The sequence below is a fragment of the Mandrillus leucophaeus genome, unplaced genomic scaffold (assembly GCF_000951045.1).
Source record: "Mandrillus leucophaeus isolate KB7577 unplaced genomic scaffold, Mleu.le_1.0 Scaffold5, whole genome shotgun sequence".
Classification (NCBI taxonomy): domain Eukaryota; kingdom Metazoa; phylum Chordata; class Mammalia; order Primates; family Cercopithecidae; genus Mandrillus; species Mandrillus leucophaeus.
The window spans coordinates 14365887-14383137 of record NW_012105364.1 but is presented as its reverse complement, the minus strand read 5'-3'; the positions used below and the strand labels follow the sequence as shown (position 1 = coordinate 14383137).

The window sequence follows — 17251 nt, the reverse complement described above, 5'->3', positions numbered from 1 at the left end:
CACCATGCCCAGTTGTCTTGTTTTAATTAATAAAAAATAAAAGGAACTGACATGTACTGAATACAGATGTGCTGGGTGGTGGAATTCCTTATGTACATTCTCTCATTTAATCTCAGCGATACCTCTATAAAGTAGGCACTGTTATTGATCCCACAAAGTCACACAACTTTGGCACAAAACCAGAGTTGAACCTGGACCTTTTTACCTCTAATGTCTATAGAGGTAATACCTATGTACTATGCAACTTGTCCCCCAAAGCACAGAACACAGGGCTTTCTAAAGGCTGCAGTTCTCTCTAAAAGTTGAATTGAATGGCATCCCATATTTAAATGCTCATTGTTACATTAAGAAATTAAGAAATAATCATTTTCATTTTAGAGAAGTAAGTGCAACCCTGAGACATTAATTTGCTAATTATTCTTCCTCATGGAGATATAATCTTAAAATTAATCTTATTTATCTCATATGCTACATAGACATTTCCAACTTTCATCTATTATTAACCTTAACCTCTATGATATTCAGGTAACATTAAACTAGGAAAATGCAACAATGTCACAAATAAACCTTTCTACATAATGTGGTGAAATGAGTGAAATATGATGAGTTACTTTTACTTGGAAAAACATAATGTTACTCTGCTTTGATTCAAGGGTGTTAACATTTTTAGTGTTAGCAATAATTTGTTTTCTTTTAATCATACAATTATTACATTTATTTTCCTTAGTAAAATGGAAAAACATCCCAATTGCCAAATACTAATGACACATTCTTAGGGTCTCTATGTGTAATCTTATTAGGTTTCTGTTTTCAGCTGGAAAAGTTTATGAAGCCAGTATTTGTTTATCTTGGGGGAATTTTGCTTGTGCATTGAGAAGACACATTTGCCATTTTCCACAGGCAATCCAGGCCAATATTTGTCCTTCTTTATCATAGCAACAAAAGTTTTTCACTTTGCAATCCTGTGTAGTCTGGATAGATTTAGTCTGTTTTTCCAAAAAACATTAATAGAATACCTGCTGCATGTTTTTTCAAAAAATATTTTTTGTTCTTCATCTTTAAAAGAGTATGTTTATCCAGAGAAAGTTTATGAATCAATATGAGACTTGTTTCATATTTTTAAAAAATATCCACTTGAACTTTGATATGAAGCATCATCAAGAGGTAGTTTTGTTTTAATCATTTTAATATTTAAGCAAATAAAAACAGCTGTTTTTGATACTAACAATTGTGTTTTTAAGATGACACAAATTGAGCTTCATTCCCCCTTTTTTGTAATACCTCCGTATACTCTCTATCCACATGAAATAATTAAGAATTAAAACATTAACAGGACACTGGGATTCTCTCAGAATCTTATCTGGTTGGCTAGATCTTGCACAGAATAATGGCATGAGGAAAAAGCAACTTTGATACATTTATTTTTGTTCTAATATACCCCCAAAATTGATAATAATACAAAACTAACATTTGAATTTCATACTTTAACATGACTTTCAAATACATTTTCTCCTAATTTGGCTTCACATCTCTCTGGTTGGTAGATATTAATCCCAATTTAAAGAGAAGGACACAAAGATTCGGAGGAGTGAGTGGCAAGCCCAGCTCACCTAGTGAGTAGAGCTACAAATGAAACTTCAGAGTTCTGATGACAAGACTTGCATTTTCCATGATTAGATGCTGTGAAATGAGGAAAATAAAATGGAGTAAGCACTTCTAAAGAAATTTAAATTATAATATATTTAAACCTTTCTCTTTCAATATACTTGTATCTTAGATTACCAAACTTACTGATTAAGGGGTTTTTTGGGGGCGTGACAAGTAGAGATAACCTAGAACAATCCTTCAAATTGGTCACCTTGAAAATGATAGACAAACTGAGGCTGTTGTTTTAACACGTGAATCCTTTACTTTGTTCACAGCTGCAAACATTTTTTGAGACATTCCTGAGAGCCAGTTCACCTCATCAGGCTTTTGATATTATGAAGGAAGCAATTGGCAAACTCCTGCTAGCGACTGAAGTATTCAGTGAAACATCTACTTTGGGACCAAAGACCTTCCATAGGTAAAAACAAATTTTAATTTTAAAAAAGAAAATAAAGAAAGAAACTTATCTTTTAAAAATTGTTGGTGGAAATATATCTTAATTATCATAAGTAGGTGGTACTTGGAAAATTTTATGTCAATACACAAATATGATCTTCTAAACATATGTGGCCATATTTATAGATCCTCAAACTTTAGAACATGTAACAGACTCAGTAGTATCTAAATAGTGGCAACAAGAAGTAAAGTACACATTTTAAAAGTTAAGCTTTTAATTGCAGCCCCCTTTTCAAGCGCAACTATTTCTATCATAGATACCTGGCGTTGACTAGGTATAATCTTACTTATACGTAATAAATTTCATTCTCAAATATCCCACTGATTTCATAATGTAGAGCAGAAAATGAAGAACTTCGTTAACAAAATTCAATAACTCCTATTCCCATATCTGTTTACTTGAATATAACTTATTGCCTGTCTTCTAACGAAATGTTAAATCTAGTATGTGAAAAAGTGGGGGAAGCACATCAATTTAAACCTTATCATAATTTATACATGAATAAGTGCGTAGCATGTAGGAGTAGGAGGGTTTTCTTCTTCATATTTAGGTTTCCATGGATTAACTTTATTGCTTAGTTTAATGTGTCATGAAGATTTAGGTTTATTTTTATTTTCTGTAAGAAATAAAATAGAAGCCAAATCCAAAAATTCATCACATGTAATTTTACATTATCCAAGCCACTGCTCTTTTTAATTAGTAGACATTGAAATTTAACTATAGTAAATATTAATGTGACACCAAATGAGAGTAAATGTAGCAAGAGGATATGGTTGTTTTTATTATTTTACTTTAAGTTCTGGGATACATGTGCAGAACGTGCAGGTTTGTCACATAGTATACATATGGCATGGTGGTTTGCTGCACCCATCAATCCATCATCTAGGTTTTAAGCCCTGCATACATTAGGTATTTGTCCTAATGCTCTCCCTCCCCTTGCCCCCCTCCCCCCAACAGGCCCCAGTGTGTGATGTTCCCCTCCCTATGTCCATGTGTTCTCATTGTTCAGTTCCCACTTATGAGTGAGAACATGCGGTGTTTGGTTTTCTGTTCCTGGGTTAGTTTGCTGAGAATGATGGTTTCCAGCTTCATACATGTCCCTGCAAAGGACTTGAACTCATTCCCTTTTAGGGCTGCATAGTATTCCATGGTGTGTATGTGCCACGTTTTCTTTATCCAGTCTATCATTGATGGGCATTTGGGTTGGTTCCAAGTTTTTGCTATTATAAATAGTGCTGTAATAAACATACGTGTGCCTGTGTCTTTACTTTTATGGTACCTTGTGTTTTCATTTTAGATGCAGATTCTGCTTTCAACTTCTAACTTTTGATATTGGTTATGGCAGTTTCATGCACCCTGTAGTGCTACAGGTCAGTATGCCAAAGGCTTCATGAGTGATGTGAGCTTCTACCTTGTGGTGAAAGATCAGTGTGTGTGTGGTGGTGTTGTTTTCATTCATAGTAACCAATCAAAAAATAGCAATTTGCAAAAGTACTGTAGGCTTATATTCACTGTGGTTCAGAGAATTAACTAGTATGTGGAGAATCTATGAGTCTAATCTTGTCTATGTGTCTCTGTAAAATAAACATGAAGTTTTCTATAGTTCAAGTACTATTTGTGAAATAAATGTGGTATGAAGTCAAGCATGCATTAATGGAAAAAAGAAGATGTGTAGATAATAGAAAGTAACAGATTATCTGGTGTATTTACATGAGGTTATGAAAAGATAACCTTTATTGCATATAGATATTTAGTTTAAAATTGGTTTATATTTAATTAAAAAAACCATGGGAATTTTTGAAATTCTTTTTCTGGTATAGATATGTGTAGAGTGAAGTGTTTTTATCTATTTTGATTCTTTTCCTTTCTCTCAAATTAAATACAGTCATTCAGATCATCTCCCCCAACATATTTTTTTTCCTCTAACATAGCCCTTAGAAGCAGAAAGATAAAAAATAATTTATTAAATTAGTCTAAGAAAGTTGTACCTTGGAATATGAGGTGGAAAAAAAGGAAGAAGGGGAAAATAAAATTATATGTAACTAGAAATCAGCTTTGTATAACATTTATGTGTCTTCAAACTATTATACAGGTAAACCAATTACATTATAGATGGCTCAGACGTTTGGTTAACTAGCTCCAAGATTTCTCCATAAAAATTTAAAACTTTATTAATTGACACTTTTAAATAGTCATTGTTTCCTTATTTTGCATGCATACCTAGTAGTTTGTATTATGCTTTTTAAAATTGTTCAGAAAAAAATGTTATGTATTATCTTCCATGAAAGCATATTCTTCAGCTATAAAGGGTATCAAGATAAACTAATGTGACTTTATAATATATTAGTTTTCTTATGCTGAACATTAATTGTGTCTTTAAATTGTATCTTTAAAAAAACAAACATTATTCACATTTATAAAACTGTTGACCTCCAAAAAGACCACTAGATGTCAGTTCTGATCTATAATCCAACAGGAAGTAAATCATGTCTTAGAAATCATTCCATTGCCTTAAAAGTAAATTGATGAAAAATATTTGCTGTGCTTTTGTTCTTTCAAAGGTACACGAGCATTTACATTTTCAAGATAATGATAATATGGACTTTGAGGACCAAAATACAGAAGAATTCCTTTTAAATGATACTTTCAATTTTCTCTTCCCTAATGAATCATCGCTTTCCATATTTTCTGAGATATTTCAGAGACTTTATAGATCAGATGTATTGAAGGTAAGTACATATTTGCGTATTGATAAATATTTTTTCAAGTCATTCCTTAGAAGGTGTCTTTCTCTTTATTGTGCAATTCAGCAACTTGATCATTCACTTGAAATTAATTGGTATCTATTATATCACACTTTAATTTTTTCTGACCTCTGGACTGAGATTACTTTTATGTCAGCTAACTAGTCAAGTGACTGATTATCATAAAATTATAGGTTGAAAATTAAGTAAAGTGTTCATAATTTCTTATTTTTTCTTTTTCTTTTCTTTTTTCTATTTTTTTTTTTTGACAGAGTCTCACTCTGCCACCCAGGCTGGAGTGCAGTGGCATGATCTCGGCTCACTGCAACCTCTGCCTCCCGGGTTCAAGCGATTCTCTTGCCTCAGCCTCCCAAGTCACTGGGACTACAGGCATACGCCACCACACCTGGTTAATTTTTGTATTTTTAGTAGAAACAGAGTTTCACCATATTGGCCAGGCTGATCTTGAACTCCTGACCTCGTGATCCGCCTGGCTCGGCCTCCCAAAGTGCTGGGATTACGAAATATTTTTGGATATTATGAATAATATATATTGTATACTCCAGAATACTTTTTTAGTTTTTAATTTTTTCTTTCATCTTTTAAGTTCAGAGAGTACGTGTGCAGGTTTGTTGCATGTATTATAGAATAAAAGAAATGTTAGAACTCTTTGGTGGTAGTTTAGAATAGCAGTGAGTGCTCCAGATTGATGTCAGAGGATATGAGTTATAATACTGATTTTTTTAAGCATTCACACCTATTGTCATGTTTGGGCAAATGCCAATGAATAGGGCATAGAACTTCAAAATAAGATTGATTGATTTTTGTAACATGTTAGCATCTCCCCAGTCTCACTACCAAAGCATCATTGAGCTATTTTATCCAGGTCCTCCCTGTCAAATATGAAGCTTTCTTATATTCAGACACCACTGAGACAAGTTGAAGTTGCTATGTATTATTTAACATTAATTAGCTCAGTTGTTCATATAACTCAAAATTTGATTGGTTTATGAAATGGGAGGTAATTGGGTTGAACATGGTTTGACTTTTTAGAAATTGCTTAAGTTTTTTCCCCCTACCAATACAGGGTGAAAACTATCAAAAGGAACTAAATCAGTGTCTATCCTTAGAAGAAATTAACTCAATTATGACTTTCATAAAGGAACTTGGAAGTCTGGGACAATTCCAACTGGTAAAGCAAAAGTGACATTTGATTCTTTCTTGGTGACTGAAATTAGAGTAAATCACTGTAAGCTACCTGATTTTGACATCAAACTAGATGAAGTATTTCTCTAAGAAATAGAAATCTTTATAAGCTACTTTGCTCTTTTCAGAGATCTAAGTAGCAAAATTAGCAAGATTTATATGCATTACTTTAAGAGTTTGCAAACAATATGTGACTTATTAAAGGTAAAATAATATGGGATTAGCAACTGCCAGAATTTGACGGTTCTCAAGGGGAAAATGTCAACATTTTTCTGAAGAAGTTTTACTTTTAGCTTCAGAACATTTACATGCAACCAAAAGTTATTTCTGCTTATTATATCCTTGTTATTTCTGTTTATTATTTCTGCTTATTATATCCTTGTTATTTCTGTTTATTATTTCTGCTTATTATACCGTTTGTTTTTGTAAAATCATATAGAGTTGAAAATAATATTTTAGAAAACTACCTAAACCTAATTTCTTATAACTGTATATCGAACTTCAAAGAAAGAAAATGTAAATAATTATAACTTTAGCTGGTTTATATATTTTTAAAAAGGCATTCATTTTATCTTCTATGTATTTTGTTAATTCCTTGGTCAATATCAAAGGATAATTTATTGCATATGAAATGCATATTCAATACTTGTTTTCTTTCCAGTTCTGATGCTTATATAGACTAAAATGAATTTGTATTTTTCCACCTAAGATTTGTTCATCTGAAATATCTTTTTGAAATAGCATTCTTAGTCATTAATAATTACCCTGATGTTTCACTCAAGTATTTATCTTACTTGTAAAAACTATATGTGTGTGTATATATATGTATATACATACATACACTACTTGTATGAGTTTAATCAACTTACTAAATTAATTAATGAGTGTTTGATGCTCCTTTTTCTAATTTAGTCCCAAATTTTGGAGGATTCAAAGTAAGCTAATTTCCCCAAAGATAATTGAGTTGACACAATATCATTTTAACTATTTGAAACTTATAAGTATTACTTTCCCAACAATTTGACTTAATACTATAAAAAGATAATAAAAGGGACCTGTCTTCACTCTTCAAGAATTTGTTAACTTTGGATACTGATAATATGGAGAACATTTCTCACCATAACTTGAGGAAGAACTAAATAATTACTTTGCAAGAGAAAGAGAAAATTCCAATTTCCTGGTTCTCACAGTAGAAAGGAGATAACCACAGATTTTTCTTTGCAGGGGAAAGAGGGGGAGATTAATATTTCTCACTCTGACATAATTCATTTGTAACCCAAGAAGCTGTCTCATTCTTCCTGCTCCCTAACTCTGTTATTCAGGTGTCTTCAGGTATCTGTAACAGGAAAGAGAAATCCATTTATATTCAATGAAAAGAAAAAAAAATCCCATTTGGAAATATGCTCATCAACAAAATTAATTTCTTATAAAAAGTGGCATTTACATCAACAACTTCACAGAAATCTAATTTATAGTACTGACCAATGGATTTTTAGCAAATATCTGATTTTTTAGATAAATGACTAAGTATAAAGCTGTTCATAGTAATACTACATTATAATTTGTTTTCCATAACTTATGCTGATGTTTTGTGTTCTCAGCTCTTCCCATCGACTACTCCTGGGATTCAGTCACTGATGCGTGAATTTTATGATATGGCAAATCCTGTGGGAAATCCTGGCTCAGTCGCGACCCAATACTGGTCTCTTTTAAATGTATTTGAACAGTTTCAGTTCATGAATAAAAAGACACAGCCACATCCACTGGAATGGTAAGATAACCACAAATTTGAATTGTACAATCCAGAAAATCTCTAGTCTACAGATTGATTTCAAAAGGCTTTGCTTATGTTAAAGCAGGCAGCAACAACAAAAAAGTGTGTCCAAATTTCCATGCTCTAGAAAACAAATGTCTTCAGACATTGAAACCATAATGATTCTAGTGGTCTTCAAACACTTTAATAAAAATGTATCCAACAGTTTTTTAAACCAACAAGACTTGACTCCACTATAATGTTTAGAATTGAAAGTTTCAATCTGGTTTCCTTCTGTGATATATATTCTTGAATTTTGAGGGTATCAGACAGAAATAATTAGGTGAGATTTGTTTTATGAACCATCGGTCAGAGTGGCAGCTTGAGACAGTAAGATTATGTATTTAGAGAGTTTTTGAGGTGTGACTTTTTTCTGAGCAAAACCCATTGAATGTATATACATATGTTCTGTCTTTGTCACAATTCATATTTTGGTTTTAGAAGGTAGAACTTTGGAGTTTTTCCTTTTTTAGAAGATAGAATCTTAGAGGAAAATATTTGGGTAAGATAAAATTTCCCAACTTCACTTCCATTCTAGTGAGAAGTAGTAATTAGGGAGTAAGAGAGAACTGAGACAGATAAAATTTTACCTCCACTAGTTAGGGAAAAGGGGCAACACCTAAGGTTTTTTCTGCTTCTCTTTTATATGGATGGTATTACGGGAGTATTTGACTTTTCTACTGGCAGCAAAACAGAAGTAAACCTAAACCTCCTAGAGAGATGAAAGACTAAATGGCCCTGCCATAATCATTTAAGTCTTTTGCAGTCACCCTGGGCCATGGCTTTGGTTCTATTGACTTACACTTCACTTCTTTCTGCTCAGGATATACTGAAAACAGTTCTATAAAAACTTTATTTTTACAATTCAAAAATTTGAATGATCGTATATTTGAAGAATTCTTAGGACATGTCCCAGGATCGGAATTCACTTTAGTTGCCACAGCTTTAAGAAGCTGGTTTTATTTCCTCAATACCTGGAAGTAGTAGACCTAGCAGAAGGTTTTGTTTATGTGTTTGCATGTTAGGTTTTAAATAACATACTTCAGAGACACTTTGTACTTTACACTCACTCAAATAATCTAAGATTGTCTCATTTATTATAGATGGGTGAAAAACAGACTCGATTTCCAAAGGAAGCTATTTAAAAGTATTGTTTTTAACTTTGAGGAAGCTCCCTCAAGATACTCAAACTTTGGAAAGTTTGTTCCCAAGCAAAATTTTCTCAAACTCCACATAGGTTATAAGATTAAGCAGTGTTCTGATCTTAAATTTAGAAGATTGAAGTCTCTTTCAATAAGAAAATTTGCTAATGGTCAGTGTTGAGTATAGTTGGAAAAGGTGAGGACTTTTTTGAATCATAGAGACTATATTCAAAAATCCCAACTTTAGAGTTTATGAAGACAAGATTTGGACCCCTCTGTATTTTTCAGTTTTCTTATCTGCAAAATATACATTATACTATGAACTATGTATATTTTAGTATGATTACATAAAATAACTTTCATTTGCTTCATAGCATCTGATACGCTGTAGCACAGGTAGGTAGTAAATATCAGTATACTTTCCTTTCCGTGTTTCTATTCAATGATCATTTTAGCTTCTATAGTGTGGGTAATGTTTTTCTTTTTTAATGGGAAAAGCAAGACAAGTTTGAAATATTTAAGTTAATAGTGAGACAAGTAAACCTTATTATGTTTGTCAACAAGCAATTAGTATATTGCTAATTTTACTTGCATTCAAGAAGAAAATGCCCAAATCTAATTATCTTCAAGGTTACCGGTAAGTGTGTATATATTTAATTATCATTCATGCCATATTGCAATGAGGGTGCATGTTATATACATGTTCCAGATGAGAAAATGAAGTGCTAAGAAGATGGGTCGTTTGCTCAGGTTACGAAGCTAATAGAAATAGAGTTGGAACTAGGACCCTGGCCTTTTCATCCGTGGTCCAGTGCTTTGGTCCAGGACTCATTCATGGTCCAGTACATCATGCAGACAGGGAGGTCATCATTGTCCTTATCTTCCCAATGGTTACCACAGTTTTTTTCTATAGAAAATATCAACTTTACGGATGTACACTACCTGTGTTCAATGACTTCATCTTTCATTTTCAGGAAAGATCATTCTCTTGTAGCAATGAGGCGAGAAAGTCAGGAAAGCATGACAATACTAAGTAATAGTTATGTATTTGTCCTGAGGCTCAAAATCCAGAGATCTCAACAGAATTAGTGTAAATCTGAAAAGAATGAAAATCTTAAAATCAACGTTATGCACCATGTGCTAATTTTACCTTACTAGAAATACAGTTGCATTGTACATCACTCTAAGAAAATGCTTTCAATGAAAATCCACATGGATTTGAAATAATGTATTCACAAAATTATGCAGAAAATCACTGCAGGATGCCTTTACATACAGAGTGTCTCATTCCATTAAGATAGTAACCTTTCCAAACTTCAGTTTCTGTGCATTTCAGGGTCTGTCTTTTGTAAGAGTCACCTGGAATAAACAGTTTTTAAAATAAAATTATCATGTAAAAAATTATCATGGTTTCCCCCATTAGCAATAATTTTAATTCCTTGATGCTTTTAAATTTCTTAGCTGATGTTTATATTTGGAGCTGAATATGTCTTATTTATCTCTTCTCCATTACAGTACCCAGCACAATATCTGGGACAACACAGATTTCTAAAATGTTATTTAACAAAGAAAATTGTATTTAACTCTCATAGCATCCCTGTGAAGTAAGGTAAACACTGTTATCTCCATTGTGCTGGGGTGGAAATGGAGATTTGCACCAGCACAGGAAAGTCTTGTCAGGGGCCTGCAGATGATCCTGCCTGCTGTTCTTTATCATCAGGACCAGCAGTTTTTCTGTCTGCAATTTAAATTATTTTCGTCCCAAATCTGAGGATTTAAAGGGCAATCTGGCCAAGTATTTAGTTATACAACAGAGAAAGTTAGGTGAACACACCAGAATATAACTAACCCTTACTATTCACTACTGTTAATTAGAGTTTAAGGGTAGAAGACTTGGCAAGACATAGGTCATTTTCTGCATGGTACACTTGTATTTCTTCAATTAAATGTATGTTCTTCTCAGGCTGTGCCTCGGTGCTTCCAAGACGTTTTGCTCCAAAACAGTATAACTATAGCCAAACAGATTTCTAAGAAGAATGTGTATTCTTGAATCACTTCTATTGGACCCAAACTATCTGAGATTCCTCAGATTTGGACTGAGAGTGACTTTTTACCCTGGTTTTATTCAAATGTGCTTCTGCTGATTAGGGATGATGAGATTTCCACCTACTTCCTTTAAGGGTAGATTGCCAGTTTTGAGGATTGAAATGCAGAAAGTGTTTTTTGTGTTCATCAAAGTAACTGTGCCCACACGGAAGAAGAGATAGCGTTAGATGTAGTTTCCATGAGTTTTGTTCATTTCATTAATCCAGAGTTGTTTGGCATTGCATTTGCAGGGATTCTTTCACAGAGGATAAGAACATTGAAAAACCACAAGTACGATTTGATGCAATAGAAAATAAAAAAGGTAAATCTATCTATCTATATATATATAGATATAAATGTATATTCCCACTTATTTCAACATAACTAAATACTTATTTAGTATTTCCTGTCAAAAAAATGCAAAATATTTAGCTTCATTAGCAATCAAAAATGAAAATTAAATGAGGAAATACTATTTTTCCTTAAATTTGGAAAGAATTTTCTTAAAATAATAGAGAGGGAATCCAGCAATCCCACTACTGGATATCTATCCAAAGGAAATGAACTCAGTATGTTGAAGAGATATTTGTACTCTGGTGTTAACTACAGCACTACACACAATAGCCAAGATATAGAATCAAACTAAGTGTTCATCAGTGAACAAATGGATAAAGAAAATGGGGGTATATATACATAATGGAATACTATTCAGCCACGAAAGAGAAAGAAATCCTGTTATTTGTGATTTGTGACATAGATAGTCCTGGAGAATGTTAAGTGAAATAAGCCAGACACAAAAAGATAAAAACCCAGTAATCTCACTCATGTGGGATTGAAAAAAGTTGATCTCACAGAAGTAGAGAGGGGTTACCAGTTTTATGCTGTCATAGAGAGTAGAATAGTAGTTACTAGAGGCTGGGGAGGTAGGGAGGGAAGGAGGCGGCCAGAGATTGGTTATAGTTAGATAGAAGAAAAAATTCTGTTGTTCTATTAAACAGTGGAATGACTATCATTAACCAATGTATATTTTTAAATAGCTGGAAGAAAGGATTTTGAATAATCTCACCACAAAGAAATGATAAATGTTTGAAGTGATGGGTATGCTAATTAGCCACATTTAATCATTACACAATGTATACATGTATCAAAATATTTCACATCGTACCCCAGAATTATGTGTCAATTAAAATAAAACTTTAAAAAAGATAGAGTTGGGGAGAGAGTAGGGAAATAAATATTCTCATAGTGCTGTTGGATGTATAAATTAGAACAACCTCTATTAAGGGGCCATTTAACAAAATGTAAGAAAAGTTTTAAAAGTTATTTTTATAGCTCAGTAATTTTACTTCTAGATATTCGTTTTAAGGAAATAATATATACAACATTTAATTACGTAAATTATCAACAAATTTAAAAACTGGAGTTCATTACTATTGCAATAAGAGTGGACTGGACACACAAAGTAAGCTAGAGTTATCAAATAAAATGTTGTAAATTCATTCTTATGTTGTGAAAGAATATTTATGACATGAAAATTGTTTATGATCTATTGTTAAACCTAACAATTGGCTACCTCACCGTGAAGCTCAGGAAAAATTCGTGGTGATTTATATTTTTCCTCTTTGGCTTATCTCTATTTTCTCATTTTTTCATTCCAAAGAACATCTGAACTTTTTGTTACAAGAAAAAATTACTTCTAATTTTAAAAAGAAAAAAATGAAAAGAAGTACCCACACATATGTCTATAATTTTTTTTTAGTTCAAAGTTTTTCTATTATGAAACAGGATTTAGCCCAATACAGTGGTTTTCAATATGTGTCCCCCTCTCCCCAGAATCACCTGGAAAACATAGCAATTCAGATCTACTCAATCAGAATCTCCGGTGATGAGACCCAGCACTTCGTGTTTTAACAAGCCCTTCTGATGATTCTGAGGCTAGAGTTTGAGAATCACTGGTTCAATAGAATGAATCAGTAGGTGCAGTGGAGAACTGAGAGAAACTGCCTTTCTTTTACCCACCAGTTTTTTCCTCTATAAATGAATGATTTAAGCACCCGGAGTGTTTTATTCACTCATTTGTTTCATAAATATTTATTAAGGCATTTTAAAAATAAATATTTGGTTGAATTAAAAATATAGAGTAAATATTAGTGGAACCAACTGGATGGCACTTCTATAATTCTAATGATTTGGAAAATTATAGTCATAGGATATAGAAACTATACGGCACCTTGACTGATCAACTTCAGGCAATAAATGGCATTTAGGCCATTCGTTCTCTCTCTTAATATTTTTCTATTTGAAATAATAATTCTGCTGAGCTTTGGATAAAATAACTTATTTTATTGTAGCTTCCAGTTTTAGTTAGAAGTGTTCACTAGTACAATAAAAGCTAAATAAAAAACATGTTTTATTAAGTTATCTAATAGCTAAATGTGTATTTTAAATTTTGATTAATGGTTTTTATTTTAAATTTACATTTCTGTTTTTTTTAGCTGCAGTTCCACAAATTAAGAATGAAAATAAAGAAATACATTGCAGTGATGGTGAGTTGAGATTGAAGTGTTGTAGCAGCATCATCAACAATTAGGGAACAGCCTTATTTTGAAAAAAAAAATAAAACCCATCATTTTATTATATTTGGGTATCTTAGGCTGCTAATTGTTAAAGTAAATTTTAGGAGTTATTAGATTTTTGAGGGAGTCAGTATCTACCACTTTTGCATAAGAACATAAAACATTACTTTTTTTGTTTAAGGACAATGATTTCCAAACCCACTTTGAAAGGCTTTAGGGGTTCTAGGGCATTGCCTTGGAAGCCTTTCAAATGTAAGAGCTTGGCTTATCAGCTTTATACACTGACCTTTAGGGGGCTCACTACCTGGCAGTGATTTCTTTCTCACCAGATTGTTGTTGTAATGATTAGTACTTCAGTAGAATTTTCTTTATAACAGTTAAGCCAATTTTCAATTTTTTAATTCATTTCTTCCCCAAGACATAATAGGAGAAAAATAGATACTTTTAAGTTTGTATTAACTTTAAATTTAAAAATAATTTTCTTCATTCTGGTCAATTAGACAATGGTCTCACAAATATATCATCTTAGAGAGTCTAACTGATTTTTCCAAAGTCACAGGGTTATTAAATGCCTGAGCTGTATCACAAAGCTGGGTCTTCAGATTCTCTGTTCAAAGCTCCTGAATGTAGGCCGGGCACAGTGGCATGCACCTATATGCCCAGTGCTTTGGGAGGCCAAAGCAGGGGGATCACTTCAGCCCAGGAGTTCGAGGTTATAGTGAGCTATGATTGCATCAGTGTACTCCAGCCTGAGTGACATAGCAAGACCCTGTCTCTAAAAGAAAAGAAAAAGAAAAACCCCTGAGTTTTTTTTAATATTCTATAATATATTGTAGAAAAATTGAGTTCTATATAGCAAGATTTTTCTTGATAATGCATACCTTAAATATATATATACACACATGCATGTGTGTGCATATGTATATATGTATGTATTTGGTGCTAAAAATCAACTTAGAAAATTTAGTTTTCCACAAATAAAAATCAATTTCAGTAAAACATTAAAGCTGGAAAAAAGTACAGATTTAGATTTAATTTATTATATTATTTTATTTATTTATGTTTTAGAGATAGGATTTCACTTTGCTGTCCTTGCTGGAGTGCAGTGGCACCATCATAGCCCACTGCAACCTTGACTTCCTGGGCACAAGCAATCCTTCTGCCTCAGCCTCCCAAATAGATAGGACTACAGGCATGAGCTACTACAGCTGGGCAATTTATGCAATTTTGTATAGAAATGAGGTGTTGCTCTGTTGCCCAGGCTGGTCTTGAGCTCCTGGCCTCAAGTGGTCCTCCTCTCACAGTACTGGGATTACAGAAATGAGCTGCCATGCCTGGCCTAATTTATTATTAATAGAAGTCTTTGAATTTAATAAAATCTAGTTTTTATCATCTAAAATGCAATTTAATTCATTCACGATGTTTTATCAGTATTGTTAAGTTCATGGTAGGCTGAGATAATAATATAATTTAATAGAATTAACATATATAGCCAATTAAAGAAAATGGCGTTTTAAATAAAGTATTGCTAATAGAGAATAAAGATAGCATGTATTACTTATGCCATTCCTTCCCTGCACTCACCACCCAATCTCCTACCCCTAGAAAAATACATGCTACTCCATTCTCCTGGAAAACTGTTGTCTAGAATATGGTGGGAAAAGGACTAGTGAGAAAACTAGGAGCAAAATTAGAATGAACACTTGTTGAGGGTCTACTCTGTGCCAGGCCCAAGGCGAGATGAGACATCCAGAAAGCCACCCCGCCTCCTTGGGCTTCTATTTTCTCATTTGTAAAATGAAAGGATTGCACTGGACGATCTCACTTCCTGCCCCACCCTGCCCCTGCCCAGTTCCCAGGTAATATGGTGTAGATGATGTGAACATGTTAGATAGGCTCTTTAACTTCGTTCATGTTTTTATGCTGATAAAAATTAGTCCTGCCTGGATCTTTAGTAATTAATCTTCCTACTTTTATGGTATAAAATAAGATTTAAAAAATAATGTGAGGATGCCTCAGAATAGGTGGGATTATCTTTAAGAGTCTAGGCTCTTCTCATGTTCAATATGAGTTATGATTATTCCTCAAGAGGGCAATCAAATTCTGTGGTTAAAAGAAATCCATTAAAAGCAACCAAAACTTCAAACAGCTTTCCCATATATACTTGCCGAATAGATTAAGCAGGCTGCTACCACTGAACCTCGTGCTGAGTTCTCCGTAGATCTCAGGTAAGCTGGCCTGAGACAAGTTGAGACTGGGATGGGAAAGATGCCAAGCAAACACCAGGTGTTTGTAGGCGGCAACACTGATACTTCAGTGGAAGACGATGTCAGAACTAAATCAGCTTTCAGACAGGGGTTTAGGAGATAGTGCTCACACCAGAGGTGGAGACTTTCTGATGAAACCAAAAGTGAGCACTTGCTGAAGAGAACGATTGCACATTTATTTCCTGTCATCTAGGGCTGTTTCAGTTCCTAAGGAGGCAGACCCTCTTGAAAACTGTGACTATTAAGTGAAAGAACAAACTGCAGGGAAATTAGCTCTCAGGGAATATTTATAAAAATATATCCTATTAAGTTAAAGCACATCTTCTATGTTTGATTTTGAAAAAAGATCTTCCTTTTTGTTATTCACTTAGCTAGTTCTGAGCAGAAAAGTGCAACTGTTTATATTCCCTTTGTGCCTGAGCAATGGTCATTTCCAAAGCACAGCCCATAACTCAACTCCAGCTTGTTTAATGTTATGTTAGGTTTGCAGCCATTTGAATCAAATCTCACGATTAATAATATCCCATTTTTATTGTGCTTATCTCAGGGTCTTTAACAGAGAAAATACTGGAGAGAAAACTTCGATGAAAAAAGAATGTATTATTGATAAGTGGTTGAATTTGAATTAAAAACTGTGGTCCTTTACAGAATGACTTCTAATAAAAACAATTTCTGCCTTCATTCTTTTTTCTTTTTTATTATAAGAAAATGTCAGAGGCTATTAGCATCGTTGAAATTATAGATGAAGACCACCTACATCTATCAGCCAGATACTATATTTGGTTGATCATTAGGTCAAATAACAAGTACAATTAATGAAGCAGACAGTTTACCCAATTCAATGAGTTATTCAACCAACATTACTGGTTATTTTTTACTAAGACTTTTTTATGAAATAAAATTACAGTATATCTATTGTATTATTATTGTTCGTAATTTATACGTGAATTTGTTTTTCTTCCATAGCCTGAGAAAACTATAGCTTATAGGTCAGAAATATGTAGGGTTTTTTTTTTTCATTTTTCCTTTAATTGTTTTAGTCCATAATGGGAGCTAAACAGAGACCTAGTCCCCAGAACTAGAATGAAGCATCCATGTGGGTTAGTGGCACCCATCATCATGGATTTGGTGGTGCACCTCCATGTCCATCAGAGAAAAATAAAAATTTTGGTCTTGTTGAAGCACAAAGTCTGGGCATAATGGGCAATGCAGCTGGAGAGCAAGACAGGGAAGGGCTTGTGAAATGCCTTGTTTGCCTTGTTGGGAGCTTGGAGTTGACTCTGGAAATTATGAGAAACCACTAAAGAATGGAAG

At 33.3% G+C, this 17251-nt stretch overlaps 1 protein-coding gene across 2 annotated transcripts in view; it reads left to right on the top strand.

Annotated features, from left to right (window-relative positions):
• Positions 1-17251, top strand: part of CPED1 (cadherin-like and PC-esterase domain containing 1) — a 327742-nt gene that overhangs the window by 138558 nt on the left and 171933 nt on the right. For both annotated transcript variants that reach the window (XM_011995975.1, XM_011995976.1), the window contains exons 8-14: positions 1923-2065; positions 3402-3474; positions 4666-4833; positions 5936-6040; positions 7656-7825; positions 11346-11416; positions 13590-13640. In XM_011995975.1, the coding sequence (XP_011851365.1) occupies positions 1923-2065; positions 3402-3474; positions 4666-4833; positions 5936-6040; positions 7656-7825; positions 11346-11416; positions 13590-13640 (781 nt within the window). The remainder of the gene's footprint in view (positions 1-1922; positions 2066-3401; positions 3475-4665; positions 4834-5935; positions 6041-7655; positions 7826-11345; positions 11417-13589; positions 13641-17251) is intronic.